General features: G+C 40.2%; 1 protein-coding gene across 1 annotated transcript in view; it reads right to left on the bottom strand.

Annotated features, from left to right (window-relative positions):
• Nucleotides 1–3,001: 3,001 nt before the first annotated feature.
• itga9 (integrin, alpha 9) overlaps nucleotides 3,002–27,481 on the bottom strand; it is a 388,873-nt gene continuing 364,393 nt past the window's right edge. The window contains exons 27-28 of the mRNA XM_060822924.1: nucleotides 23,354–23,473; nucleotides 3,002–13,143 (exon numbers count right to left, since the gene is read on the bottom strand). Coding sequence (XP_060678907.1) covers nucleotides 13,045–13,143; nucleotides 23,354–23,473 — 219 coding nt within the window. The 3' untranslated portion in view covers nucleotides 3,002–13,044. The remainder of the gene's footprint in view (nucleotides 13,144–23,353; nucleotides 23,474–27,481) is intronic.

Raw genomic sequence — 27,481 nt, 5'->3', positions numbered from 1 at the left:
ACTGACACCGTCATTACCCACATAATCACTGACATGGTCATTACCCACGTAAACACTGTCACCCGCCTTTACCCACGTAAAAGCTGGCACTGCCATTACCCACTTAAATACTGTCACTGCCATTACCCATGTAAACACTGCCACCATCAACCACGTAAACACTGACACCAGTCACTGAAAATAAGCACGCAGGTGCAGCAGGCAATATAGAAGGCAAACTATATGTCAGCCTTCATAATGAGAGGTTTAAATGACAGGACACACATGGTACACAAATTTGGCCTCACCTTCGGTCTGTGTGCTGATCCTCGGTCTTACCTTCAGTCCATGCACTGGACATTAGGAACTCCCTGAAAGTCCTGGGTCAGGCCCTCAGCCGCTGCCTCACACTGGACATTGAGCTGACTGCCAAATTCAACGAACCTAACACCATCCCCACACCCTTCAGAAGGTAAGTTAGTAGAAAAGCTGAAACAAAAAGATTAAAACTAAAAAAAAGGGAAGAGCAGATGGAGTGGACGAACCTACTCCATCGCCATCTTGCAGAATTTGTAGAAGGAAAAGCATTTAAATGGGGAGCATTAGGACTGTTAACATATGCTTTAATTATTTCTCATGGAAGTTTTAAAATCTATGTCTCCAGTACTTCAGGTCTGTCCAAAATGGTTATGGTTGGAATAAGGTTGGATCTAGTCTTGATTACATGAATTATTTTATGAATTCATCCATGGGATGAGGCCATTGCTGACTAGACCTGCATTTAATGCTCCTCTCTAATTGCCCAGAGGCAATTAAGAGTCAACCATAATACTGTAGGTCTAGGGTCACATGTAGGCCAGACTAGGAAAAGGTGGCAGATTTCCTCCCTTGAAGGACACTAGTGAATCAGATTTTTTAAACAATTGAGTGTCCACATGGTCACCAATAGACAAAGTTTTTCATTGAATGCATATTTCAAAGTTAACCATGGTGTAATTCAAGCCAATCTCCTCAAACAATTAGCCTGGGCTTCTAGATTATTGGTCCACTGACATGCCTACTATGCCATCATCCCCCCCCTTTGATAATCCACAAAGAGCTAAGTATCACCACCCTAAAAGGATGGTCATTTAGCAGGGAGTCTTTCTTAATGAGTTACCACCCAGATGTGGTCAGTGCTCTCCAAGTGTTCAATATGCTCCATTTTATAGCTGTTAAAATTAATCAGATGTACAATGAATCAATAACATCTACCTCCATGTCTAGTTCTTCAAATTCATGCACCCAAAATCAAGACTCCTTGATGTCAACAAAGAGTATCAGAATTTCAAGGCTCAAGTAAGAAAATCATCAGAAAATAAGTGTTTCAATCATAAGAAATAGATTACACGAGGCAATGGCCTAGTGATATTATCACTCAACTATTAATTTGGAAACCCAAGGGATCTGGGTTGGAATCCCACCATTGAGGACAGCAGCATTTGTTCCAATGAAAATCTGGATTTAAAAGTCGACTGATGACCATAAAGCAATTGTCTGGAGAAAACAATCTGATTCTTTAACGCCCTTTTAGGGAAGCAAAGTGCCATCTTTTTCTGGTGTGGCCTACATATAACTCCAAACTCATAGAAATGTGGTTGACACACAACTGCCTTTTGGGCATTTAGGGACTGGCAGTAAATGCTGGTCTAGCTAGCAAACCCACATCCTGTGAATGAATGTTTAAAAATGCATCATGTCACCATGGACCGTATCATAGATGTGTGTTGCTTGATATATTTTCCAGCATACACTCTGTTATTTTTGGATAGAGCCTGATTGGCATACAGGAAACAGTAGGAATAAACAGTTCTTTTTCTGCATGGGAACCAGTGACTAGTGAGGTGCCACTGGAATTAATGCTTTGATCCCAGTTTTTGCAATAATAAGTTAGATGAGGAAACCAAATGTACTTTCTCCACTTTTGCAGATGACATAAAGCTGGGCAGGAGGGTGAGCTATGAGGAAGATACCAAGATGCTTCAGTGCGATTTGGGCAAGTTGAGTAAGTGGAAAAATGCATAGCGGCTAAAGTATAATGTGTTTAAATATGGAGGTTTTTTACTTTGACACCAAAAACAGGAAGACAGATTATTATCTGAAAGGTGAATAAATTGGAAAAGGGGGAGGTGCAATGAGACTCAGGAGTCTTTATACACCAGTCGCTAAAAGTAAGTGTGCAAGTGTAATAGGTGGTGAGTGGTATTTTGGCCTTCATAGTGGGAGGATTTGAGTACAGGAACACAAATGTCTTGTTGCAATCGTACAGGGCCTTGGTGAGACCATACTTGGAATATTGTGTGCAGTTTTAGCTTCATTATTTGAGCAGTGATTTTCAGACCACAGAGGGAATGCAGTGAAAATTTACCAGACTGACTCCAAGCATGATGTCTGAAGAGAGACGGGATTAGTTAGAACTATATTCGCTCGCTTTTAGAAGAACGAGAGGAGATTTCATAGAAACTGAAAACAGGACTACACAAGGTAAATGCGGGATGTTCCTGATGACTGGGGAGTCCAGAACTAGCAATTACAATCTAAGGATGTGGAGTAGGCCATGTAGGACTAAGTTGAGGAAAAACTACTTCGCTGAGAGTGTGGTGAGCCTGTGGAATTCCCCACCATAGAAAGTAGTTGAGGCCAAAACATTGAATCTATTCAAGAAAGAGATCTGTATCATTCTTAGGGTTAAAGGTATCAAAGGGTACAGGGAGAAATTGGAAATAAGTTGCTAAATTGGATGATCAGATTGAATGGCAGAGCAGACTCAAACCCTACTCTTGCTCTGAATTAGTTTTTTACTTCTATGTTTATGCACAGTCTTCCTCAAGGCATCATTGTTGTTTGCAAACACCTTCCCTCATGGTAAGGAGGAAGGCCTAATAAGAGCACTGCCAAACATCCTAAAAGCAAATGGCTGTTTTAATCTACAGAAGGCCAAGACTTTCAACAACACAAAATGCCAACAGAGTGTTAGTGTGAATTCATTTTTAATAGAAAATTGATGGAAATAATTATAAATATACTTTGGAATGTAACACAGAAAATCAAATCCCAAGTATAATAAACAAACAGTAGTAGCATTTTCTAATCAAGGATAAAATATGAAATACTTAATGGTGACTTGTATGCAGTGCTGTGTGTGCCTATAAGGTAGCTCAACATAATCAGCAACATGTAAACATTCCAAAAGCTAGAGGTGAAGCCAATATCTCACATCATTCAGACCAGGAAGATCCAGACTGAATTCCTGGTCTCTGCTGAATTAGCTGATCTTACCAAGGTGGCAGTGAGAGGATGACAGCTATCCTTGGCGATTTTAAACATGCCAGGAAAATACATTAGCCAAAATTTCTGCACCTAAAGGCTAGTCGGTGACCTCACAAGATATTGCAGGTTATTGCAGTCAGGTTTGAAAATCCTCCTGGATGTAGAAATTAAAAACGTTCATTGGGGAGAAGTGCCAAAAGACTGTTAGCACTCAGGGAATTGTACTCTGCACAAGGTGAAATCTTCTGGAGAGAGGAAGGAAATTCTGAAAACTATTCCCTTATCAAGCAGACGGGTGAGTAGAGATTTGACTTAGGCAACAATATCATATTATCTATCCCAAATCCTCTGAGAACAGTAAAAAAATGTTCAAGCAATGTTGAAAATATCAGAATCTCGTCCTGAATTATCAACTGCTAATGGAATCATTTAAAGTCAACAGCTTCAATCCTCCTCATTATTATGATGCCATTTTATGGGTTCAACTTGACCCCCTTGAAGTAACCTGTGCAGAGATGCTTTGGGGGATAATATGAAATATAACTCACTAACCACTGCCATTTGATAAAGTTGTGCTATTTCCCTGAGCTCATGTCCACAGGCAGTAGTTTGCCACATACACTGATACATTCTTTCTAATTGCACTCATAAATAACAATTACTATACAAAGGTCTCTACTGATCTCTTTAGTTAGCATTTCCCATATCCAAAACAGCACAGTCCACTCACAAATAATCTTACACTCATAATAATCCATTAGGGGAAAGGAGGCAGCTGTATGTGATCGAAATGTGATTAAAAACTGCAACTTCATTAGCTGTAAAACATTTTCATTATTTCATATGAACCTCTCTATGGATTCTTTTAGAACATAGGGGGAGTGAAATTATTTTACACAAGCAGTCTAGAATAAACTCAAGCTGAAGCAGCTGTCTGTCTTACATCGCACCCAATTTTCACCAACATCAGAGAAAAAGAAAATTGGGTGCTGTTTCAACTTAGCGCCCATTTGCTATGACTGTTTTGGTGTTATCATAGGTCAAATATGATCTAACTCTGTCTCATCAAAGTGAAAACTCTCCAAACCTGTTTCTCCAGAGACAAGGAAGGGAATCCAGGTCAACTGGAGTTACAAAGTTTAAAGTTCTTTCTCTGACCTGCACAGCCTTCAGATGTGGCGACACATCAGCATCCCAAGTTTACTAGATTTACACATATGCTGAGATACAAAATGACCATAAGGAAAACACCTATGAAGAACTTTGTTTGACTGAAAGATGTCCATCTTGCTTTCTAAGATTTTCATTATCTTACAGCTTATATGTTTCTCAATACTGTCAGAAAGATAGGCTGAATGAAAGTAACTTTGAAAACCGGATCACTTCACGAGGTCCTGGTCATTAGCTCTGCACATTAATTAAACAGAATCTGAATTTCTACTGGATCTACCAAAAACTAAGTGATTGATTGTCATAGTAGTTAGTCAACAACTCCATTATCGTTGTATCATGCAACTACCAGGATGGTAAAGGGAAACCAGACCAACATTAAAGCTTTCACTATTTATCCATTCCTACAAAGTAGAAACTGAAATGCCTTAGCTAATGACAATGAAGAAAGATGTGTCTTCCATTGATTCCAACAAGAAATCTCCAGATCACAGAATTTACTTTGGCAGTTGGATTACATTATCTGTGCAGCAAGTTACCTAAACTGCTAAATCTATTTCTAACCCATCTTTCCAATCTTCCTTAATATAGCATCTTATTTGATGTTGACCATCACTAGCACAACATAACTGTTACGTGAGTCATGTTATCCCAGATCTATGGCAAACTCTATTTTAGTGAAGGAATCGTTAAAAGTTACAATGGAAATATAGCAAGTAATTAGGAAACCGAGTAGAATGTTATCATTTATTGCATGGCAAATTCAATACACGCATGTGGATGTTACACTTGAAATTGGGTGTGAATAGAACGACATCTGGAGTAGTATGTATAGTAATGGTCTCCTTATTTAAGGAAGGTTGTATATGAATTGCAAACAATTCAGAGAAGGTTTACTAAACTAATACTGGCATGGGCATGTTATCTAATGAGCAACCATCGGACAGGACATAATTGTTAGATTTCAGAAGAGCAAAAAGCAACTTAATTGTGACAATAAGGTCTGGAGGGGTCTTCAAAGCATGAGAGTGGAAAGGTTGTTTTCTCTTGGAAGAAAATCTAGAACTAGAGGCCATTCTTTAAGAAGAAGGGATCATCCATTGAAAACAGTGAGGAGGGCAGGTTTTCTCACAAAGGGTCATGAGATTATGGAACACTCTTCCTCAAAAGGCAGTGGAAGCAGGGTGTTTGAACATATTTAAGGTAGAGGTGGATAGCTTCCTGAGAAGCTACAGGGTGACAAGTTATCTAGAATAGTCAGGTGCATAGAATAAACAGGTGAGCCATGATTAGATTAGATTACTTAGTGTGGAAACAGGCTTCTTATGTAATAGTGGAGTAGGCTCAAGGATCCTCCAACTGCTGCTAATTTGCATATCCAATAAGAAAAGCATAATTTCTAAAAACTAACTGGGCTGTTGTCAAAACCTAGCATATGGTGTGTGAGGGATTAAAGGAGAATCTTTTAATTTGGCCGATTAAGCTGACTTCCATGCCCATGCATTGTGTGACTGGATATCCCCATATTAAAATGTTCAACTTAATTCTTAAAACTCCTTCAACAAAACTAAGCCTCCTGTCTTAGCACTCGATAAAGCTCTAAGTGATGCTCAGTTAATGATACAATCTTAACGTTATTATATAATGTGTTATATCATTATATTACTCATTTCAGTGTTTTCAAATCACACAAGTTACATATGTGAAAAAGCCGATCTTTTAATGAATTTACCAATAACTCAAATTGTGGTGTTTCAAGCTAAAGTGTGGAACCTCTCTTGAATGATAATCAAGCCACACATTTCTGCCCTAAAACCACAGGGCAGAACTTCCATTTGTTGAATCTCTCACAATATGCTTAAAGTACATGGCTGGTCCTGTAATCGCATATTCTCCTTGCAATCAACATCTTACTCCTGATTGTCTCGGCTGTACCCACTGTCAGCGTTGGATTGTGGAGTTAGTTTACACTTTTGTGGGTGTATTATTTGTACATAGAAGTTAAACAATTTGTTTTTTTATTATAAAAATGGTAGTACCAACTCCATTTCAGCAAGCAGCAAATCATGAAGCAGCATTAATTAGTCATGGACCATTAGTGCCATTCGATTAAATACAAAGAATCTGATATTTCAGAAAAGCTTAATAATACTTTCATGTCATATTTAGATAGGAGTGAGAATGATAAATTTAGACCACAGATTTAAGGCTCCATGATCTTGAATTATTTGGAATGCACGTGCCATGATCTTTTGGAAATGCATCAATATCACCAGTTCCTATTTATGTAATCAGAACAAGAAAAAAACCTTCAGGACCATAGCTCCTTACCTTTATCATTCTCATTTACTAATTCTTCCTTCCCCATAACATACAGTAGAGGCAAAATATATTGTCAATCATGCACAGATTGAGCAGCATTTAAAATGTGGCACATTGTTCCTGAACAGCATTTCCACTTTCTTGCTTGTTTCCATTTCAAATTAAAATTTAAAGTCCCAGTGTGTATGTGGGAGACAGGTATGATCCCACGGTGGCAGAAGTCTCTCATTGTCAACAATATGCAGTGATTGGTGGGCTATAAAAGTATCTGCAGATCAAACAGGGAGGCTCTGCACCATGGTCAAAACTTTAACCTTCCTGTGTTCATTGATAGTATTTTGTCACTTTCTACACCCTCTCACAACCCTCAGCATCTCCCTCAAACTTCTCCCTGTTCATTAATCCCTCCCTTCACTCATGTTTCTTGTACTTACACATCCACCTCATAGTCAATCCCCTCTAACTCAACAACTGAGGTGCCAAGGTGTCACCAGAGAGCAGTCCCATTCAGCAATGTCAAACTGCAGCTTTCCTCATTTGCTGTCTTAGAAACAAGGGAAATGTTCTTTGTTTCAGGCAGCATCAGCAAACCTTTACACCTAACCATGGTGGCTTGTCTGAGATGGCAAAGGTAATGAAGACTCAAGGGGTCCTGAACAAAACCTGGGTCCAGTGCGGGAAACCACTCAACAATCTCTATTGGTCAGGGTAAGTGCCAATGTTGTAGTGTTGAGGTTTCTCATCAGGCAATCAAAAATGGGTGTGTGATCAACCCAGTCAGATGCAATTGAGGCCAAGGTATATCCAAGTTTGGTTTTTCTGTGCACGCACACAGAATGTGGGACTTTCAGGCCAAGACATAATAGGGCTGCAGACAGAAAAGGAGTTTTGTGTCACTTGGCAGGTCGCTGACTCTGCACTTTGTCATGAAAGTCCACAATGGCAGGGAGAAATCAAAGCTATGATAGGGATGGCAATTCTGTGGTTCTTCACCCCTGAGGTGGAACAGGCGATGAAGATTGTGGGAGCAGGGGACACAATCCATTGCAGGTGGTGAGGCTAGATCCACCAGATATACAGAATAAGAAGCATCATCCTGCTGCTGGTTTATGAATACAATGTGATAAAGTATAAAGCATTCAAACTGTGATGATGCTTAACGTGGCTGTTTTTTTTCTGCTCCATGGGGCATTTCCATGAAAGGTCAGGTCAGAATGTCCAGGCCAATATACCATACCTGCTCCAGGAACTCTACTTCTGGTGAAGATGAAAGCAATCTTCCAGAGGATGCACCATTACACGTTTCATGAATTTCCAAGAGCTCCAGTTCCACCCAGACATTCCTCACGTTGGTGACCATTGTGCAAACAGGTCCCAACAGTTGTGACAGCCAAATTCCCTGACATTTGAAAGACCTCCGGAAGCCAGATGCCTATTGAGCCTCACACTGACAGTGACCTGGTGATCACAACTAAAGGAAGCCTTCTGGAGATGTAGCAAACAATACGGGGAAAACCTGGCAGTCGTTATGCATAGTTCTCTGTAGAGGATGGAGGAGATGGTCCAACCTATGAGTTCTTAATGTCCCAGGTATGAGAGTGCATGGCTTCCTCCATGCAGACAGCGGAGACCACTATGAACAGCCAGCTTGCTCAATCAACTCACATCCCTGTGGATCTACATTCTATCACTCCAATCATGATCCACCATGGCAGTGGCTAAACTCGAGAGGGTCATAGTACCTGGACATCCTCCCCAGAGACCCATTCTCTCAGGAGTGAATGGTAGCTGACCCGGGTCACACTCCCAGATCTCCCCAAGAGTTTGTGATATCTTCTCACCCCTTCACCATTGATCCCAACAGTTCTACCCAGTAAGACCCAGTGGTGTCCCTGACCCTACACCAGGGCAGAAGACCTCCAATAGACTGGATATCTCAAAACATACCTCTCACACCTCCAAAGGATGGGTTCCACATGCATCACCACAGTGAGCAGAAATCCTCTACTTCAGCTACTAATCTTGAGATTATGACTACTCCTTGGGAAACAAGCACAGACATGACAGATTCTTCACCTACTCAGACCTGCATTGTACAACAGTTCCATGTTCAGAGATTAGAAGTTTTTTTTTCAAATGCTGTCTCAAGGAGCTCTAATGGCCAGAGGAATGCAGTTGATGATTGGCATGATAGAAGAGAGCTGCAATATGCTCATAAATTGCCAGTTGCACCCTGGAATCCATTACTGGCAAAGAAATTCAGTGCTGCTAGCACTTTGAGAGCAAATGCCATGGTGTTGCCAAGAAATCCATATGGCTATACGTTTTGCTGAACTATTCCACTGATATTGATGACCATTTTCTAAGGCATTTCATTTGGCATTGCCTGTCTGACATCTGCAGGTCATTATATCTTGTCCTGAGGATGGGGTGATGTGCCAGTGTCTATTTTAAATGAAGTTTTTAATGGATGGCTGCTTCCTGCTGTCACTATGAGCTCAGTTGTTGATGATAAGAACTTACCTTTGTTACAATATTTCCTCTGCGTCTGAGGTTAAATGATTATTGGGTAAATGAGACCCATGTATATTACAGTGATTGCACTGTGCGAGGAGGGCAGACAGTGAGGTGAGAACATGTTTATCCACCAGTTCTCATCCGCAGAACTAATGTGCACTAAATGTCTTAAATCTTCATGTTGCGCCACACCGAGAACACCATTCAAACACTGGTATCCTTCCAAGATCTGCAATCTTGGCATTCTTGCATGGACTTGAAGTGACCCTGAAAAGATGACACCTGATTCTCTAGCTTCCAATGCTTTTTGTCGTCTTCACAATTTCCCCTATCACCCTTGACCCACCTGACATAACTTTGCAATATCTCTCTGTAACCTCTGAACAAGTTCTCCGTTGCTGTGGACCCTATCACTAATGACATGACCACACCATTTCTCACCCTTCATGCTTGCACTCATTGTTGAGTTGACCAGTTAAACCATAAACCCTATCATTATCATCCTTACGTTATTCATTCATTCACAACCATGACACTGAACCTGTTCCCTTACTGAATTCAACTGCCTCATGACTGTGACTATTCCCTTCATCATCCAACACCTTCAATTTGATTTACAGGAATCCAATGTTCACTACTCCAACCTTGCCCTTCTGTACTCATTCACTTCACTCGTCTGAGTGTAACCAATCCACCCTGACCAGTATGAACCAACCCTGAAGCTGGGCCCTTCCCTTCTCCTATCTCCATGTACCCAAACCCTTACCTTTCAACACTCCTCACCCCTAATGTGGTCTTGCTGGGTCTGAGCCTGGTGTAACATATCCATGGCACAGTAGCCCCTCTCTGTATCAGTGTTCAAGAAAAAAAATATCAACCTCAGGCACAACTGCACAAAGCCAAATAATGAAGCACCTTTTAAATAATTGTGAACCAGGAACCACGAGTCTCTTGACATGATCTTGGGAGGAGGATATAATTTTAAAACATTTCAACATGATGAATATTCATTGGCTGCTAATGTATTACTAATGGCAAACCCTCACAGGTCAGTATGAGACCTGTCCTGTCACAAACACATCACTGATTTTATCTCTGCATCTCAATCCACCAGCAGGAAATCAAACGTTTGGCTCCCACTGAATTGAACCACCTCGTACACCTTAATTCCCCATTCCTGCATCTTCCAGAAAATCCCAAATTTGGTTCTACTCAAGAAAATTCAACTTCCAAACCTGTGCCTGCATCTCAGCTGCTGTGCTGCACCTTTCAATTTCCCATAACGTGTCCAGGTCTTTACTATCAGTAAAAATACTGAAACACTGAACAAGTGCGTGAGCAGCACGATCTCAGTTACCATTCATAGATCTGATCTCATCTTTCCGTGCAGCTTCACAAGCAAAATACTGATCCTGCAGCTGTCCTCTCATGTTGCTGTTATAGATAATGATTGTTGCAACATTAATGACGTATGAGCAGTTCGAAGGAATGTTGCCTGCAGTTTTACATTCAGTCAATCTACTACCATCGATTTCACTCCAAAAGGACATATGAAAAAGGAGCAGGAGTAGACCATCTGGCCTCTCAAGCCTGCTCTACCATCCAATCAAATCATGGCTCCTCTTATTCGTGGAGTCAGCTCCATTTACCCGCCTGCTCACCGTAACCCTTAATTCATTTATTGTTCAAAAATCTATCCTCGTCTTAAAAACATTCAATGAGAGACCCTCAACTGCTTCACTGGGCAGGGAATTCCACAGATTCACAACACTTGAGGCAAAGAAGTTCCTCCTCAGCTCAGTCCTAAATCTGCTCCCCTTTATTTTGAGATTATGCCACCTAGTTCTGGTTTTACCCACCAGCAGAAACAACCTCCCTGCTTCTATCTTTCCAGAACCATTCTGATGCATTCAGTGACCATAGAGTCTCACAATCTAAGTCATTCAAACCTTACAACCATAATCAATTTAATTCCTTTGAGTATTCAAGGGAAATGAGTTCCTCTAAATATTCAACTTGCAATACATTTTGTTGACTCTGCGGTCTCATTACTTTGACTGAGTTCAATGAGGCTCAGTCAGCAGCAGATTGGATGACAGATCAATCCCTTTATGAGACCAATGTGATAGTCTAACACTGGGAATATCACAGAAATTACTCTTATCAGTAACACAAGCTTGCAGAATGCAATGCATATAAAAAGGAACTGAATAGCCCACTAAAATCACTTAATAATAAAACCTTACGTTTTATGTTGGTAACATGACAACATAGCAAACGTCCACACACTTGAGTCGCAATGTTTCAGTTCTGCTCTCACTGGTGTCACATTTTCTATAACGCACAGACCTAAGGAATCTTTTTATACAATAAGGTCAACGGAAATGCCAAAGTTTAACAAATCAAATTAAAGATCACATTTAACTGCTCGGTAATGGAGGGATTAATGGACAATAACACAATCAGGTAACATGCACAATTGTTAATGATATTCCTTTAAATTATCTTATCACCTGAAAATACTTTGCTTTCCATCAACTCTGCTATTAACAGGCACTTTGGGCTTGGCTCTCTTCCATTTCATTCCTAATCTCTCCCATCAAACTCTTTCTTCCCTCTTTCTGAAGCCTTTTTGAACTTCACCTTTTTGGCTGTGCTTTAAGCTTCAATTTTGCTTTCTCCTTTTTTTATATATGCCTCATTTTACAAAGAATTCTAGAAACGGTTTTACAAGTGAGGAATATTCTAGTCTCTTGCTATACCTATCTGCATTCTTTTATTTCCCTTATCTCTGTTCTCCCACTTGTCCTGAATGGATTGAGTGCTTCCCACAGATATTACTTGTCTCCAGTACCCCAGACAACTGGCTGTTATTTTATTCTGAGCCTTGATGGTTGAACATCAGTAGGGTATTCAACTGCTGGCGATAATTATACATAGGCCTTGATGCTATCCCAATCAAACATGCACAAATGGTAAAATATCACTGGAGTTACTAGATAGAAATCTGGCATAGAAACCCTGGCTTAACCCAGGAGACTAAGCCTCTGCTAATCCCAATCCCCACAATACCCACCAGATTGAAAGTTTTGCATATATAGTGTTGAACATTGCATGGTCATTGTTTCAGACAGTAGATAATGGAAAGTAGCTTGCTGCAAAGTGCAAAGGATATACAGTACTGAAAGGGTTAAATAACTCTGCATGTGGTCATGAATCTTCACTATCAAGGTTGACCTTACTGCAAAGACCTTTAGGTAAAATCGCTCCTTCATTAACTTGTCATCACTCAAGTCTGAGCAAGACATCAGTGCAGTGAGTGTAATATAGAAATGGATAAGAGTAATTTACATTTGGATAAAAATATAAAGGAATAAACATTTTGGACAAACATGTTCTTCTCTTATAAAAATATCTGTTTCTCTTGACTGAACACACAAAGAGATTTCAATCCCCTGAGGGTTGTACTGTTGTAAATCCCATTCTCCTCCATCTTGAGTCTGTGTTCTTCACAGCACTTTGCTTGCTATAGTTCATTGGTGAGCTTTAAAGGAAGTCTAAGCACCACAGAACAGATTTTCTGTCTGCAATGCCTGCCTTAGGAATGCTTCCAGCTGCTGAATTACACGTGTACACAATCATCAGATCTCCGAAAAATCTGGAGAAGAATTCCCTCTTCCACATATGGAAGACTCTGGAGCAGGGTCAATTGGCTGTCTGATGCATGCCATTCAATTAGCTGACAGCTCACTGGTCTTTCTGCACCCAGTCCCAACTTTCTTCACTGTCCTTCCTGTTCTTCTCAGCTTCAATGATTTCTTTGTACCTTCGCCGAAAGAAGCCCATCTGGACAAAACAAAAGAGTGGAATCAATAAGGGTCCAAGATGATTGCACACAGTCTTGGAAAAGTTTACACCAGTTCAGTTGTGACAAATCTTATTACAATCAGTCAATCATGAAATATTTTGCTTTTTGTGGTGACTCATTCTTGGATTTAGGTTGTAATTCATCAGCATGAGCTCAATCATATTGAGGGGGCAGCTGGTGTACTAGTACTGGCATAGGACACTCCTAGCTCCTCCCACTCCTAATCAATAAACCCTCTTGACATCACCAGAAAGAAATCAATGCTTAAAACAAGGCAAGTTGAGATAGCCCTGAGAATTAAAAAGTGAAGGCATTGTCAGAATTGTGTTCAAAACGATTATAAAGGGAACCAAGTTTCTGCATACACTTCTGCCAGATAAACTCAATTTCAGAGCAGATTAGTGGAATCTGACAGCTGGAATGGTCCCATGTGGCATGGGTTTGAACTCAGGTCTCAGCCACCAGGATGTGAAAAGTATAAACCTGTTGACAATTCAATAAAAGTTGACAATACAAGAATAATAGAAGAGGTGATATGTCAAGTGGAAACATTCACTTGATAGCAATTGGTAGCAGGAGCTTCGGATATAAATGCATATTGTTAAAATACACGTGCATAAGATCCAGGACAAATATCAACCTTAGCTGTGGGAGAATATGAACAGATATCACAAAAAAACAAATACCGTCCCATTAGTCAGTACTGACATGAATCATCTCGATGAATGTCATAATAGAGAAAAAAGTCATGAACATCATTTTCAATGAAAGAATCTTAATAAAGTCTCGATTAAACCCTGAAGGGACCTCAGACTATGGTGTTTTTGCGGTAAGTTTGAACAGACTAACGTTCGGTCTGAATTTCCTTATCCAATAGGGAGTGATTCTTAACAGAAACTCTAGTCAAGGAATCTATTTTCTGATCGACTCCTTTTTCAAAATAGCTCACCACTACAAGTGTTCAAACTCATTTTCTTTTTAATCTGGGCTTTGTACTCATTCACTGAAGATCATTTACAACTCAATGTGGCACTGATTAACTTCACTGGCTGTGTTGAAAAGTAAAGGGCACACGGAACCTTCCATACGCATAATAAGTGTCTCTGTTTCCACCAGTTTGTTCCCTGGGCCTGATATTCCTTGCTTTGATCTTTTTAGCAGAACTTCAAGTCTTTGATGGCATTCACAGGAGTAGAGGACAGAAGACAACCTCGGCAGTCCCTTTGGCCAGAAACAGAAACCAGACCCCAGCAGTTAAGCCGCTCTGACATCTGGACTCTTGTCTTCTAGAGGGAAACGTGATCCCAGCTTAAAGCAAAGTCTGCAAACCTAACAATTTTCATGGTCTGAACAATTTTCTGTCATTTCCGCCAATACCTATTCGATCATAAATAGCTATTGCCATGAATATTACTACAACTATAAAAAAAATTATCAAAGTCCAGTGTCACCGATATCGTTGGTTGGTAAAACCATTAACTCTTTAATGTTTGGGGAAACGTGTCTAGCAGTGTTATCTTAATTTGTGGAGAACTGAGGATTTCCTCCTGATGTTTAAAGACATTGAACACTCATGTCATTTTCTGATCACATTCCCCTATTTTGAATCATTTTCAAGTGTAACTTTCTGGCTTTTTACTTAAATCATAAAATTAGCCCTTACACAGAAGAAAATCTATTAAAAGCTGGAAATCCAAAATGAGAAACAGGAAATACTGGGAAATGCATAGCAGGGAAGCCAGCACTTGAAACAGAAAGAATAATTTTGCATATCCTCAGGATATCCCCAGTAATTTGCAATCAACAAAGTGCCTTTAGGAAAGACTGCAGTCAAAAATATACACCGCAAGATATCATAAGCAACAATTTGCGAGCTCCGCAAGTAACTTGCTATTAATTGAGAAATTATTTCAGTTGTTCATCAAAGGGTAGATCAATGTTTTATTAATGCAAGTTTGCAACTCAAACATTGACCTTCATGTGCTGACCAATTTGCTGCACATTTCAAACAGTTTGTTTTTAACCTAAAGTGTGTTTTATTGTATTTAATAAGACTGACAGAGCAATCAAACCAGGATTCCGGAGTGCAGAACATGAATTTGGTAATGCTTAAGCAAATGGTCAACATATAATTATATCTTAACTGAAATGCAACAACAGCAACTTTTAGATTGACTTTACGCATCTCTTCAGATTCTGATGACCAAATGCAGCAAGACCAGGACAATATCCATACTTGGACTGACAAGTAACATTTGCACCACATAAATACCAGCTATGACCATCTCCAGCAAGAGGGAATCTAACCATCACCCCTTGACATTCATTGGCTCTATTATCGCTGAATCCCCCATCATTTGGAGATGCCCGTGTTGGACTGGGGTGTACAACATTAAAAATCACAACACCAGGTTACCGTCCAACAGATTTAGTTGGAAGTACATTATGTGACACAACCACCTGATGAATGAGCAGCACTCTGAAAGCTAGTGCAACCAAATAAACCTGTTGGCCTATAACCTGGTGTTTGTGATTTTTAGCTTTGTATCCCCCATCATTAACATCCTTGGAGTTACTACTGACCAGAATTGGAACAGAGAAATCAGAAGGACAAAAAGGGGATATGAGTTAGCTTTGGCAAATAGAATTAAGGAGAATCCAAAGGGGTTTTACAAATACATTAAGGACAAAAGGGTAACTAGGGAGAGAATAGGGCCCCTCAAAGATCAGCAAGGCGGCCTTTGTGTGGAGCCACAGAAAATGGGAGAGATACTAAATGAATATTTTGCATCAGTATTTACTATGGAAAAGGATATGGAAGATATAGATTCTAAGGAAATAGACATCTTGCAAAATGTCCAGATTACAGAGGAGGAAGTGCTGGATGTCTTGAAACGGTTAAAAGTGTATAAATCCCCAGGACCTGATCAGGTATACCGAGAACTCTGTGGGAAGCTAGAGAAGTGATTGCTGGGCCTCTTGCTGAGATATTTATATCATCAATAGTCACATGTGAGGTTCCGGAAGACTGGAGGTTGGCAAACGTGGTGCCACTGTTTAAGAGGAGCAGTAAAGGCAAGCCAGGGCACTATAGACCGGTGAGCCTGACCTCAGTAGTGGGCAAGTTGTTGGAGGGAATCCTGAGGGACAGGATGTACATGTATTTGGAAAGGCAAGGACTGATTAGGGATAATCAACATGGCTTTGTGTGTGGGAAATCATGTCTCACAAACTTGATTGAGTTTTTTGAAGAAGTAACAAAGAAGTTTAATGAGGGCAAAGCAGTAGATGTTATTTTTCGGGACTTCATTAAGGTGTTCGACAAGGTTCCCCATGGGTGACTGATTAGCAAGGTTAGATCTCATGGAATACAGGGAGAATTAACCATTTGGATACAGAACTGGCTCAAAGGTAGAAGACAGAGGGTAGTGGTGGAGGGTTGTTTTTCAGACTGGAGGCCTATGACCAGTGGAGTGCCACAAGGATTGGTGCTGGGCCCTCTACTTTTTGTCATTTACATAAATGATTTGGATGTGAGCATAAGAGGTACAGTTAGTAAGTTTGGAAATGACACCAAAATTAGAGGTGTAGTGGACAGCGAAGAGGATTACCTCAGATTACACAGGATCTGGACCAGATGGGCCACTGGGCTGAGAAGTGGCAGATGGGGTTTAATTCAGATAAATGCGAGGTGCTGCATTTTGGGAAAGCAAATCTTAGCAGGATTTATACACTTAATAGTAAGGTCCTAGGGAGTGTTGCTAAACAAAGAGACCTTGGAGTGCAGGTTCATAGCTCCTTGAAAGTGGAGTCACAGGTAGATAGGATAGTGAAGAAGGCATTTGGTATGCTTTCCTTTATTGGTCAGAATATTGAGTACAGGAATTGGGAGGTCATGTTGCGGCTGTACAGGACATTGGTTAGGCCACTGTAGAAATATTGCATGCAATTCTGGTCTCCTTCCTATCGGAAAGATGTTGTGAAACTTGAAAGGGTTCAGAAAGGATTTATAAGGATGTTGCCAGGATTGGAGGATCTGAGCTACAGGGAGAGGCTGAACAGGCTGAGGCTGTTTTCCCTGGAGCATCGGAAGCTGAGGGGTGACCTTCTAGAGGTTTACAAAATTATGAGGGGCATGGATAGGATAAATAGACAGTCTTTTCCCTGGGGTCGGGGAGTCCAGAACTAGAGGGCATAGGTTTAGGGTGAAAGAGGAAAGATGTAAAAGAGACATATGGGGCAACTTTTTCATGCAGAGGGTGGTACGTGTGTGGAATGAGCTGCCAGAGGATGTGGTGGAGGCCGGTACAATTGCAATATTTAAGAGACATTTGGATGTGTATATGAATAGGAAGGGTTTGGAGGGATATGGGCCAGGCACTGGCAGGTGGGACTAGATTGGGTTGGGATATCTGGTCGGCATGGAAGGGTTGGACTGACGAGTCTGTTTCCATGCTGTACATCTCTATGACTCTGTGACCACCTGGCTCCCCAAAAGTTATCCATCATCTACATTGCAAACCCGGAATGTGAAGGAATTTTTTCCACTTGTCTGAAGAGGAAGACACCACTCCAGAAGTTCGGCACCATTCAGGACAAACAACCTACTTGAATCTTACCTCACGTTTTCCATAAAACATTCACTCCCACCACCACCGTGCTGAGTGGCAGAAATGGTACTCTGCCCTGTTGGAGCTCACCAAAGCTCCTGAGACAATATTTCCCAAACCTGCAACCTCTGCCACACAGAAGGACAAGAGCAGCAGATACTAACACAACAACAGTACCTACAAGTTTTCTCCCAAACCACTCATCATCCAGAATTGGAAGTACATCATAACTCTTCGACTGTGGCTGGGTCAAAAACCTGGATCTAATTCAGTCACAGTATTGTTACAGTACCTTACACCACAATGACTATTGTGATTCAAGATTCTGTTTGACTGAGGTATTGCCAAAGTGAATGCACTCAAGAACAAATAGCCCTGTGCTTTTGTTTAATTCAAATATATCACCTAAATATACTTCTTTCCTGTCGAGGACAGGCGTCTGCATTTGGGAAGCTTCTAGTGTATGTAAAAGAGGTACATTGTGAGCCATACTGACAATCTTGAACTGGTTTTAATGTTTGATTTTCTCAGAGGTGATAACTTAAATTGTTTTCAAAAAGATCATTTATATTTTAAGATACTGCCTGATTGTAGTGAGCATGCCAGATTTAGTGTTTAACATTAAACAAATGAGTTTGTGTGGAAATCCAAGGAAAACAGCAGATTTTCAAATGGGTGTAAGGTTGGTTGTTCACCAGAATTGACAAGTACATCCAAACCAGAAATCTGGCCCTGCTTAACATGGAGCAAGGCTAACTGACCATACATGTTACATTTTTCCACTCAATAATTCTGAAAGACTTAAATTCATGAGAGTCACATTCATGTATGGGGACAAGAGCCTCACTCAATTGTTCACCTTGTGTCCTACAGCTGAAGGGGAAAAATCAGCAGCAACATCTCTGGTTGTCCCAATTCTTCAAACTTCCCATCAATCATCACCCAGTAAATATTCAATCAGGAACAAGATTGATCATAGTTGTCCAAGACTTCCACATGTGTTGACAAACCATTGATTCCATTTTGATTAGATTTCCTACAGTGTGGAAACAGGCCCTTCGGTCCAACAAGTGCACACCGAAGAGTAACCCACCCAGACCCATTTCCCTCTGACTAACGCACCTGGCACTATGGGGCAATTTAGTGTGGCCAATTCACCTAAACATGCACATCTTTGGACTGTGGGAGGATACTGGAGCACCAGGAGGAAACCCACGCAGATACGAGGAGAATGTGCAAACACCACACAGTCACTCGAGGCGGGAATTGTCTCTGGCGCCGCAACAATGCTAACCACCAAGCACTGTGCCACCCTAATTGTAAGCCAAGCAACTCTATTATATCAGGTAGGATCTTAATCCCACCAATGTTGTAGCCGACTCCTCCTCTTCAGTCCCAAGTCTATAAAAGTAAATGGTTCAGTGAGTTTACTGTCCCCATTGCATAAAATGAAACTCATGAATCAAGGCCTCTTGGGATTACCAATGTCTCTTAAAATCTCACATTCTGAAGGATAATCCTTGGTTTTTAGCTCTCGGGACTGTCTGATACAATAATCAAACAATGTCAAACACTGTACCATCTCATTGTTATCACTCATCAGCCCACTTATCTACTTGGCAGAAACTTGATTGTGTAGAGTTTCACCAAGGACAGTCATCTTTCAACAAGCTGATGGCATCTGTCTGGAAATAGATACTTTGTTTTCTGATGCCACTCTGGTTGAGAATTCACTCACTAAAATGAAATGTGGAGGTGCCGGTGTTGGACTGGGGTGGACAAAGTTACAAACCACACAACATCAGATTATAGTCCAACTACAGTACTTCCAAATAACCTGTTGGACTATTACCTGATGTTGTGTGATTTTTAACTTCACTAAAATGTATCACACCATGCAATTGTTTGTCAAGGTAAAGTTGCTGCAGTTCTACTGGACCACACGGCTGCTCTCTCATTAGAAAGAGATGACTGGTGGTGGTTTAACTTGAGGGTCACCAGGCCTCTTGCAAGGGGAGAAGTTGAGAAGGTAGGGCATTCATGGTAACTTCAGTTAGTGTGGGAATTGAACGCACGCTGTTGGTATTACTCTGCATCCCGAATCAGCCATGCAGCCAATTGAGCTAACTGACCTCCAAAGCTACCAGAATACATATTTATTATTTCTGCTCTCACTAATAGTGCTATACCTGCCTTGAACAAAAGCAAAATACTACAGATGCTGGAAATTTGAAACAAACACAGAATACTGGAATAATGCAGCATTTTTTTTATGGAGACAGGAACAGAGTTAATGTTCTGACTCTGACAAAACTCTTCAGAACTTAAAAGGTGCAGGAATTCTTTTTTATATACACACTATTGACAGAGATGGTAGAGGAAGTATACAGCCTCTCCTTTTCCCAAGGAATTCATTCTTTATTGAAATGCTCTTCTCCAATCTTAATAACTCTGATTCTTAATGGTCCAATATGAATTCTCTTCTCCAGAAGATATCAATTTCTTGATGGCTCATTTCTTTTTACTGAAACCTTTGAGTGGCCTTTGTGCATGAGAGTTTTAGTAGTGTGTTAGAAAGACATTTGGCTAAGGAATGCATCATTGCAATGTTCCTCCTTGCTTGATATCCATATGCCCACTGTTCAAACAGTGGTAGCCAAGTAGCAATCAGGATTGGGTTGTTTTTCTGTGCCATTATTTTGTCGACTGAATATTGCTACCACAACTTTCTATACAGATCAAATCTAATTTACATTGCAAACTTTACTGTAATTTAAAGGTAAATTTAAAAAATGGGAACTGCAGAGAGAACTTATCAGAGAATAAAATCATGAAACATAGCTCCAAGCACAACATTCTGAAGAGATAGTGAGACAGTTGTGGCATTGACCATTGCTCCTTGACTACTGGGGAGACACTTAACGAGATTTTGCCTTCAGGAGAACCTACCTCCATTGACTGTCCTTACTGAGCAGTTATTGTACAAATTACTAGTCCTAATGACACAAACTAGAAACATAGGCTGCCAATAACTTTAAAACTATTATTTTGAACCAAAATTTTCAAATTAAATTGTTAAGGCTCCCTGCCAACAGTATGGGTTGTTAAAATTCCTCCCATTTGATGCAATTCCCATCATTCTGTACACTGTAATGGGCAGTGAACTAGAGGCACTGTATCGTGCAATTTCCAAGTTCCTGCAGTCATCAGTCAAGCCTCCATATTTGTATGTGAACCTCAGTTAGTTAAGTTTAAAGATTTTACATGAACAAACAGTCAAAACCCCTCAGAGCACCTCCTGTCCAGCAAAGTAAACTACTTAGGTCAGTGAGGGTCTGTTACTGATTGGTTTAAGAGTCTGAATAATTTTGCAAACTAATTCAGTCAGATTTCAGTCCAGATGGCCTGCTAGTTAACTGAACAGAGTTTATAACAACTGATTTATTTCTGAAGGAAGGACAAGAGCTTTCACTATGAACCTAACAGTTATTCTAATACAAAGAATAAATGTTGTTATCTACTGTAATATAAAATAATCTTTTAAAATGTTTTATATTGTATGGGTTGATAGCCGTGATTACATCAAATCTTCCTCACAAGCTTGCACTTTTTACTGTTTAACAAAACTGAGTGAACAAGGTTCCTATTGAAGATTAGTGTGTATACAAGGAGAACAGGAAAATAAATCAATGGTAAGCTGCTTAGATGCATAAGTATATATTTACATCTGCTTGCATGATTATTATTAAAATACATTTTTCTGCGCTTTTGAGAGTCATTAGACACTGAACAAACAATCTTCTGCAAGATGTAAATTTACCTTTGTTCAACAATGTAAATACTCCAGTTGCTTTCTGTAGAATCTTAACTGATAAGTAAGTGGAGATTTATTTTCCCATTGGCTGCTAGCCAGCAGTTTTATCACTTGCAAAAGTAAATTTTTGAAATATTGTTGAACTAATACAGCTGACAAATTCCCGTTAATACAATCCTGGATCAGTGCCACAATTATCAGGACTAAAAAAAACACAGCATTATAAAACAGTTAAGATGTACACTGATATTAACCACCTGAGGGTATTAGTTTCAGTGTTGCATGGTACAACATACCTTAGGCATGGGAACAGCAACACAAATCACTTGAGGTTAAAAGTGCAAGCAGTAATCAAAGATGGAAAACTGATGAATTTGTGAATGCTGACTACAAAAGGGTAGGCACTTTCTATTCAAGAAAACGCAAGGAAAACACAAGCCAGCACGGTTTTCATCTCAAGTGAGGAACAGAAAACCAACTAGAAATACTACAAACAAGAGAATGAAATTATCAAATCATTTGAGATCATCAGTCAAATAAACAGAACACTGTTGCTGTTTTCTGCTGTTGAAGTTTCAATAATGTCAGATATTGAACCATTTTACCTTATATGGATATGACCCAAAAGCGTCCGAACGATAATTGCAAATATTGTATTATTGCTGACATGTTGGCTCAGAGAAGACATGGACTCTCAGACATGTCACTCTGTTTCTTACTACACAGGTTCTGCCAGATCTGTTGAGTTTCTCCAGTTTTTGTTTCTGATTTCCAGCATCTGCAATTCTTTACTTTTATGTTGGTCTGGAGCTTCTGCTCAGGTCTAATTCATCCAAAATTGGCTAAACTAGCACAAAGAATAAGGAATTCCACACAATGCCAACACAAATTGTGTTCGGCACAAGTAGAATATCGATGTTTTTACGTTGGCTTAATGAAGGATTATGCTGGAAATTGGAAGCCACACCCAGGTGATTTTGCTTGGTGATAAGGGCTCTGTTGAAGGAGCCTTGGCATATGTAGATGGTACACACTGTTACCTCTGTGCACCCGTGATGAAGGCATGTACATTTATATCGATGGATAGGATGCCAGACAAGTGGAGTGCTCTGGCCTGGACAGTGTGAACTCTGGAAGATTTGCAGGCTTACTTCCACTCATGCACCTCTCACATTGGATGTAACTCATCCAATGGTCCACTAAAGTCATTTCTCTCCCTCATTAGCTGAGGACACGTTTACGATGAAATTATCAGCAGTAAATGCAGGAGAGACGTGGCCTGTGATTGGACAGATAGCTCTCCAGCAAATTTAAAACTAACTTACCTGTGTGTTTTGATCATGGCCTGATGGACTTCATGCACAGCCCCTACAGGCCACATTCTATCACACAGTTGCCTGATGAGAAAGCCTGGGTTAAATGAATGGATAGAAAATCAGGGCACAGCAAGGTAGTTCTGATTCAAGAAGCAACCTCATAGTTTAGAAGTCTGCTCAAATTAGTGTGTGATTGCAATTTTGTGGCAATGGCCTGGAGCAACATTTGCACGGAGGACAAATGTCTCTGGAAATCCTAACTCTGTCTACCTGCAGAGGTAATTTCTATATTGTCGAACTAATCCATGTGTTGAAGTTGTAGGAAGCATTTAAATGAACAGATAGTCCATCAAATTTAGTGTGTCCACACTGGAAAGAAAAAGAAAAGGCAAAGTTCTGCTTCCACTGAAAAATCTAAGATAGTCTGAGAAACCACAGGGTCAGTTACCTTCCAAAGCAAGACTGCAAGTAACAGGAAAATGAGGATTCCCACAAAAAGGCTGATGGCGATGATCCATCCCACAACGTAACCACGAGGCTCCAGGTTGTGTAAGGCTTCAAACACCACCTAGAGAGAAACGGAAGCTGGGTTACACGCCAGGATTCAGAGTTACCAACGGACCAAACATTAAGATGGCATCATAAATGGTGTTCATAAATTCTCAATACACCTCAATTTGACAATGCGCAGTAAGTGGAGTATGCCTCATCAGACATCCATATGCCAGCTTTCAAAACTGTCAATCATCAAAGCAACATGCACTTTCAGATTTTCTCAGTGATTCAAATTATTCATCCTGTGGCTTTAAACCACAGCACAGTTGATGAAAGGTTGCTGCTGAGGCAGAAGATAGTGGGTGCAAATCTCACTGCAGGACCCGAGACCACAAATCAAAGTAGTAATGACTGAGTGTTGCATTGTTAGAGGTGTTGACATTTATGTGAGCTATTAAACCAAGGGTGGATGTAGGAATTCTCTTGACCCCATTTGAAAGAGGAACAGGGAGTTATCCTCGGTGTCTGGGCCAGAATTTATCCCCAGTCTATACCACAAAAAGAATAAATTATCTGGTCCAAATCAAATTAGTTACTGTGTTTCTCAGAACAGTGACTATGCTCCAAATGCTTGCCATTGGCTGTCTCATGATCATGAAAGGTGCTATGTAAATACAAGGCTTTTGCCACCTTTCAATATTTTCCATTCCAACCTATTGACAATAAAATCTCTTGTACAAGAATTTATTGGCGTATTAAAGGTTCAGCTACATTACTTGTAAACCATCATACCTGTAACTGAATATTCATTGTCAAAGTTTCAAGAATAGGAAGAGCACATGACTGATTTTCCTTGGGAGCGGGGGACAGGTTGAATTTAAAATGAACCCTGATTACAATGGATTCAACTCAATTACCTTTCAATAAGTGGGAACATGGAACAATCTGCCTCACCGGCGTAGCTGTGTTCAGGGCCATGCCGGGTAGAGTTACTGAGGCTGCTGATTCTAATTGAAATACATAAGCTGACAATTGAGAACTAGCTTTGAGTTCCCTACAGGCCTTCCTTAAGGCATCAAGGGTGGATCTAGACAAAAGTAACCTGTCCAAGGAAGGGGATCGAGTAATCAGCATGAAACCAACATAGTTCCTTTGCAGACAAAAATTAAAAGTTAAATTGTTCCTGGAAAGGGTTGAAGCGATACTCCTTCATGGGGCACTGCCATCATTGACAACACCAACAGGTGTCGCCCATCCATAACCACCCTTTACAAGCTGGTAGTTCACTAGCAATTTGAGCCACTACAGTCCACGTGTTGCAGGTACATAAGTAGGAGATGGAGGGAAGAGTACACAGGTGGAGGAGCTGTGGATCACGTCAGTTTTCTCGTCTGGATCAGGGCAGGTGCTTTGGATGCTTCAATAGCTCACTGAATCATGCAAATAACCTCACTCCCAAGGTTTGGACTACATCTACAACCCCACCTCTACGTGTGTGGCTGAACAGAGTTTGTCAAACTTGAACCTTAATGAAAATGCAAAACATCAAAGACATCATCTGCAAGGCTAGAGAAATATTTCCGCATTGGCACAGTTTGATGGCAAGTTATGGAACAGAACAGCTACAGCAGAGAAGACCAGCACTGAAAAATATTAAAACATTTTGTCCCATTTTACAGCCCTTTCAAAAACTGAAAGGTTGTACTTTATATTCCTTCCTCCTGGGAGCAGGCTGGCAGGGGCAGGAATACAATTGGATACCATTGTGTTGTTGGCCCTGCTACTATCTTGCCAATAGCTATTGGACAGAAAGGAAACCAGGAGAGCACGCACAGGCAAGCTATGCAGATAAAGGGAGACTATGCAAACTCCACATTGTCGTCACTCCACGGGTAGAATTAAATCTAGTTCCCTGGTGCTATGAGCAGCACTGAGGATGTGTTTGTATCTCACACTGAAAGCTGGTCATCTTATACCCAACAATGAGACCCACTCTACCATACTCCCATATCAGGGTGCTCTTCCCCACCAACCTGGCCCCAGTGAAATACTTGTTCCCACAAAAGATCACAACCTGAAACATCTGGTTCTCCACAGATGATCCACTGAGTGCATCCAGCAATATTTAACTGTAGCCTTGCATAAGTCTCTGAATGACAACTTCCGGGCTACTGGGTATTGTCTCTCGACCCAACAGTGACCACTGATTGCCGGTAGCAGAACTTGTACCAGAGAGCCCTGTGATTGGCTTGCAGAGACAGAACCCACTCCCAGATGGGGTCAGACACCTAATCACTCAACAACGAACAACTCAAACAGCCATTCAAACTATTGCGGGATGGCCTGGCTAAGTGAAATCAGCTCGACCCCAAATTTTCAGTCAGGTATCAAAGCTACCACCTCAGTATAAAAGTCCAGGATCATAATACTACTGGAAGAGGATATTTTATCCTGACTAGATCCCCTTGCATTCCATCAAAGTTAGCTATCTTCCAATTTAGCAGTTCAGCTTTATTTTTATTGCATTGTTTCTGTTATTGCATTACCATTACATTATACTGACAGACAGCTATTTGTAGCTCAGTAGCCTTATTCACCACACTTAGTATGTTGACATAACACGCATTCAAATCTGGCTTTATATTCCTTATTTGTCCTTATCTAATGTGACACTACCTTTGTCCAGTGCTATTCAACAGGCTTTACCCTTTACGCATTTTACTCCTGTTTTCTGATTGTATGCGCTAGCATTATGGATTTTGCTTTCCTGTTTCTGATCACAAAACCATGTTTCAAAATATATTCATTGTAGAACTGATCACATCACTGGCAAATCTGATATTCGTTTCCTGATTTCCTTAACTGAATTGCTGATTTGCTCATTTCACAAGGCATTTTAGAGTTAACTATTGATGCAGGACTGGAGTCACAAAAATGCAAGTGTTGTTCAATAGAGAATTTTCAACCTACAACAAATAAATTCCTTTAAGATACTCATATCACTCTTTTGTAACAATCTTAAAATTAATTAAAGATTGTGTGTTTAAGTGTCAAATTCTGAATATTCTGAATACAACTCCTCTCTCACTCTTCTCTAATAAAGCTCAAATTCTCCACTCACTCCTCAAAACTAAATTTTAAGTCAGCTTAGAAACATATATCTCTACAGAATCAATTTTCAAAATAGAGGGATATTAATTCACTTGAGCAACATAACAACATTTACCACCATCTGAGAAATAAAAATGTGTACATTTGGTTGTATTTATTTACAGCTGTTTAAAAACATACTTCAATTTTTCATTTGGTGTACTTCTTGCTCTGGGAGTGGATGTGTGCTGGTAACAGTTAACCTCTGACTTCTAATTTTTACACAGGATTTGAGCAGGCTTCTTGCACATGCAAAGGTCACTTCGTACTTATTTCAGAGCTTTCAACATTGTGGATTTGTTAGGAATCGCATTTATGACCAGCAAGCGTGACACAGATTGTAATCTCATTTGAACATAAATTTTTTAACTCAACACACTTGTATTTGTGATCAGAATCGCAAGGTCAGGTTCACCTTCGCACTTTCTCATTTCTACCCCCTACTACTAAAACCCCCCTCCAAGTCCATTCACTCCAGCGGCCTCAACTATGTTGAACTTATAACAGCAACATACATTTATATAGCACCTTGAAAGTAGTACCAATGTCGCAAGGTGTTTCACTGAGCATTATCATAGAAAATTGGACACTGAATGATATAGAGATATAAGGAAGAAGACCAAAAGGTTGATCTAAGAGATATATTAGAAGCAGTAACTTAAAGGAAATAAAATTAGAGAACTGAAAATGAATTCTAAACCTTATGGCTTTAGCATCTAAAAGCACAACTATTTATACTGCATCAAAGAATATTGGGAGCTTGCAGAACATTGCAATTGCAGGAGGATAAAGATCTTGGTGGGTGATAGGGATCAAAGATAATAGAAGGTGTATGAGATCATAAAGAAAATAAAGCACAAGGATGAGAATTTTTAAATGGTGTGCTGCCTTAAGAAACATGGATTGAATCACTCATATTATTAAACATCAA

Source organism: Hemiscyllium ocellatum, chromosome 4 (genome assembly GCF_020745735.1).
Source record: "Hemiscyllium ocellatum isolate sHemOce1 chromosome 4, sHemOce1.pat.X.cur, whole genome shotgun sequence".
Classification (NCBI taxonomy): domain Eukaryota; kingdom Metazoa; phylum Chordata; class Chondrichthyes; order Orectolobiformes; family Hemiscylliidae; genus Hemiscyllium; species Hemiscyllium ocellatum.
This window is presented reverse-complemented; position numbering and strand designations above follow the sequence as displayed.